Source organism: Nannospalax galili, unplaced genomic scaffold (genome assembly GCF_000622305.1).
Source record: "Nannospalax galili isolate Female #2095 unplaced genomic scaffold, S.galili_v1.0 scaffold63, whole genome shotgun sequence".
Taxonomy (NCBI): Eukaryota; Metazoa; Chordata; class Mammalia; order Rodentia; family Spalacidae; genus Nannospalax; species Nannospalax galili.
Genome location: NW_008355272.1, coordinates 6,348,956 through 6,353,748, shown reverse-complemented (window position 1 = coordinate 6,353,748; position 4,793 = coordinate 6,348,956). Strand labels below are relative to the sequence as shown.

General features: G+C 44.5%; 1 protein-coding gene across 1 annotated transcript in view; it reads left to right on the top strand.

Moving 5' to 3' along the window:
* The first annotated feature begins 3,914 nt into the window (after nt 1-3,914).
* LOC103749479 overlaps nt 3,915-4,793 on the top strand; it is a 2,333-nt gene continuing 1,454 nt past the window's right edge. The window contains exon 1 of the mRNA XM_008852352.2: nt 3,915-4,411. Within this exon, the coding sequence (XP_008850574.1) occupies nt 3,915-4,411 (497 nt within the window). The remainder of the gene's footprint in view (nt 4,412-4,793) is intronic.

The window sequence follows — 4,793 nt, the reverse complement described above, 5'->3', positions numbered from 1 at the left end:
CCAAAATTGCCAATAGGGAATAGGTACACAGACTGCTCTGGCTTCTTCCATGCTGAACAGGGACACAGGGTGAGGCAACTGGAGTACCCCTTCAGTGGGTCTATCTACAGGACTCCCAAATTGCATAAGTCTTGTCTCTAAGGGGAGAAGAAAGCCCTTGAATCCCGAATAGGAGATGTGAAGGAGAAGTAAAGGCAAGAGTAATTAGCATTACAAGTTCTAGACAGGGAACTAGAAAAAAATCATGCATCATTCATCATCTTCTCGTTTCTCCTTTGCTTATTTACCGGAGTCAAGTTATGTCCATTCATATTATTTATCCTCTTTTGTAATCATGTGGCATGGTTAGCTTTTCTAATCAATCTGCTCTGAGTTTCTCAGCTGAATGAAATAAATAGCAGTATTAAATAACAAAGACTGTTGTCATAAAAAATATTTTTTTAGAAAAGTCTGATGAGATGGCTCAGCCAGTAAAAGTATCTGATGCCAAGCCTAATGACCCGAGTCTCATCTCCAGGATCCACATGTTAAAAGGAGAAAACAGATTTCCTTGGGTTGTCTTCTGACCTCCATGTATGTCATGCTACACATATACAAACATACACACATACAAATAAAGGTAAAAGAATTAGGAAGATTATTGCTAATATTGGAATCTACATTTATATCTTGTAAAATCTGCATACATTTCCTTGCCTTTGTTTTGAAACATGTATGTAACTACTATTGAGATATCAAGTCAATATCTACCACAAATATAAAAATGTTCCATGAGTGACATTTGGCACACAGATTGGATCTCTGAGCCTACAGTGTGATTCTACCATTAGGATTTTGTGTAAAATTCAGATGAAAGATGAGCAACAGTGGTGGTTACTGAGACTGTCCTGTGTATTCACACACAGCCAAGTGACTTGAGGATCAGGTAAGGAAACTACATTAAAGTCTAATTTTAATGGACATGAAGAATTGTGCATGTGAATAAGAAGGAGTTTGCATTCCAATCAGAAACAGTCTGCTTACAAAGCTCAGTTCAACGTAGTATGTGAAGGTCATGTGATGTGGTGCTCAGTGCTTTTCCTCTGGCCCTGGAGTTCATGGAACCCAAACAACTCTCTGGAGAGCAAACCTATTCAGTGACTTCTGTCAGTTTTCAGAAATAAAACATGGGAAAGACGTTTTTCCAGAATACTTCAAAGATGTAAATGTTTCCAGTTCCAATTGTTTTTCTTAGGAAAGGATTCTGGTGGATGCAGGAAGAGGAGAACAGAAGAATGAAGTGTTTCCAGTCTAACATTTATGCTGCTATCCAGCTTCTTGGAATGTTCTGTCTTCTCCTAATGAATGCCACCTCCATCCCTGTTTGCTGTTGCTCCTGACAGCTCTCTCGCTCTTTCTCTCATTTCCCCACCATCAATAGTGATAGCATATGGCTAGAAGTCTTCTCTTATTTTCCCCCCAATCTTTGCTCTTTTCTTATATTTATTTATTCAGTCTTATGAGGATGAATAGCAACATCACAGGTGTTTCACCCTCTAAACACTTCATCTCTAATGAATATATATATATATATATATATATATTTATGAAGAGAGGGAGAGAGATATCCCATTTTACTCACTCTTCACCCTGACCATCCCCTTGACCAAGCCATCAGCTGTTTACTAACTCAGCCACACACTCTCTATCACCTGCATTCTGTTCTTGACCTCTATTCATTCTACATTTATGCAATTTCTCATTTCTTCCCAGGCACCTTCGATTGTTCACATTCTCTTTACTACCTGCCTTTCTCTAAACTGATGGGATTTCATGTCACCAAATAGAAACAACACATTGCAATACATATGTCCTTAATGCTCCCTGGCCATTATTCCTAATCAGGTATTCTAAACGAAATCACCAAGGCCTATACCTCCTTGCTACCAAATATACAAATCTACCTATATCTCACCCAGCCTGGTCTGTTTTGCTACACTAATGGAGAAATCTGTTTTCCATCAAAGTTCAGTCTTATCCCACCCATATCAGTGTTCTCCTTGATGGCATCTTGATGACTTGTAGTCACCACAAACCACACTGTATATCATGATTATCCCTCCTAAACCTTTCTTCTACATTTCTGTTCTACAGGAATGGTTCTGCCAGAAAATTAGGGGTTATCTTTCTTACATCACTGTCCCCCCCATTTCTCATATCTTTTGTGTATCAACTCCTGAACACATATCTTTGACACGTGCCCCTTCTTTCATTCTCACCTGATCACACCAGTCTGATCTAGCTGCCATTTTTGACTGGAATTGACACCAGTTAGCCAAGGGCTCCTTCCATCAAATATACACTGGCATCCTTTCATACTCTAAGACAGTGTTCTAACTTCCACATAGCAAAGTCTGCATACTTTTCCCTGCCTAGGATGCTTTTCTCTTTTCTACTCATCCAGCCAGTTTCAAACCTTCCTTCTACAATACATCTTCAAAACATCAGGTACTCCCATCCTGTAGATCAATAACTGTAAAATTCACATCTTGACTTCAAATCTTCATTTGCGTCATTCTCCACTAGACTGCAGACATAATGAACTTAGAATCGAAGATTCCTTTCTATTGTTTTTGACTCAGAATCTTCCATAATGCCATCTGTGTCCTACGGCACTCACCACATCAAACTTTGATCATTTCCCTGCTTAGCCACTGAGTTACTAATTCAGATATGAAGACAGTTAAGTTCATTCATACGCTTTTTGCATGAACCTCAATCATTAGCTAGGGTCACCCCAAGTGCTAGGAAAGGCTGTTTTAACAATGCAAGTTAGCTAGGGGGACCCCAAGTTCTAGGAAAGGCTGCCTTAAAGATGCAAGAAACTGGGTTGACAATCTTCCAGAACAGCCCACCAGGCTCAGATTTACACAAAAATCTTAAAGCCTTGCACTCATGGACTAATGGGAGGGGAGTTGTGAAGCCAAATTGCACGGGTCAGAAATCAGAAACAGCAGCTTCTCCCAGGCTGATGGATGAATTGGTTTCCAATACTGTGGTCTATGTTTCATTCCACTTGAACCCGTGCCACAGACAACACCTACTTTACACAGAAGTGACACAAAACAACAGAGGAATCCAAAGTCCTAAAAAGGGCAGGAAGTCATTAATAAATCTCATCTCAGAACCATCTCAGAACTGGGCTCTCTCTGCGTTATTGGGACAATCACTCAGAAAGAGCTTAGCTAGAGGGACATCCTTTATTTCAGTACTTGACAAGAAATTGCAATCACATCCATGGCATCTCAGGGGTGGGAAGGATCGCTTGTAAGTTCACGTCTTTTGGAACTACAGCATTAGCAAGTGCAGACCTAGCATATTCTGTGGCTGACCACCCACAAGGGCTTCCCTTTCCTTTGAGTTTTCTTCTGTGGAAAATGAGGGTGAAAACATCACTCATTTCAGTGTTGCCCAGGGAAGAAGTCATCTGCGTGGAGCGCTCAGATATAGATGATAGATAGATGATAGATAGATGGATGGATGATAGGTAGATGATAGAAGATAGATGGTAAATATATGATTGATAGATAGATGATAGATTGATAGATGATAGATAGATAGACAGATAGATAGATAGATAGATAGATAGATAGATGAGATAGATGGCAGATACATGATAGGCAGGCAGGCTGATGGATGGATGCATGGATAATAGGTAGATGATAGAAGATAGATGATAGATAGACAGACAGACAGACAGACAGACAGACAGATGTAAACACAGAGCTGTTTGAGATCGTCAGTCACCTGCTAAGCGCGGCCACTGAGGGCGGTGCAGCCGGGCCGGCATCACTGGGACTAAATGGCGCTACAGCCTGGCGAGATTAGGCAGGATGTGCGCAGCGCGCGGCGCGTGTGGACGCGCGCAGCGAACAATGGGCGGGAGCTGGAACTGCGGCCGCCGGCGCCCCGTTTCCGGACTCTTGGCTGCACACATCCCGCCTTTGTCTCCGCACTCGGCCGCGCGTGTCGCCGCCGGGCCGCCCCACCAAGCGTTTCCGCTAACCGCGCCTCGCCGGAGGCCGCGGGGTCGCGGGGAGGAAGCAGAGGGTGGAGGGGCGGATGGTCAGGACGGAGGAAGCGCCGCCGCCCGCTGCGCTTTGGGAAGGCCTGTGCGCCAAGATAAGGATGGGGACCATTGTCTGAGCGCCGCCCAGGAGGCCCGGACCCTGGGATGTACCGCCCACGCGGACCCGCCTAGTCACCCCACAACAGCCCTTCCAGGACCCAGCCAGCTCATCCTCCTGTCGCCCAACAGGACCTCGCCAGGTTACCGTACAGCTCACCCCCGGGACACCACCACATCACCCTCACTCAGCCTATTCGGAACCCAACATAGTCATCCCCACACAACCCACATGGGATTTGTCCAGTGAGCTCATACTTCTGCTGCTTCCCAGCTGTACCCTGTCCTGCTTTCATGTCATGTGTATGCACGTGTGTGGGGTCTTGGGTGCTGTTCCTGCTTGGACAATGGACATGTCATATCCAGAAGGCAGCTTTTCCTAACATTCCTCCCAGTCTGCCTCATAAAATCTGGTCTCCTCTTTGGAGAAGTTCCGTGGGCCTTTGTCCAACAGCTAGCAGCTAGAGTAATTTGCAGAGGAAAATGTCCTTGGCCTTGCTTGGTCCAGGGTGGAGCCACTCCAGGCTTAGAGAGCCAAGGCCTCTCATAGGTTCCTGTCTGAACACTGGGTCCCAGCTTGCAGTGGTATTTTGAAGCCTCTGGGGCCATGTGTGAGCCCTTTGGTTAT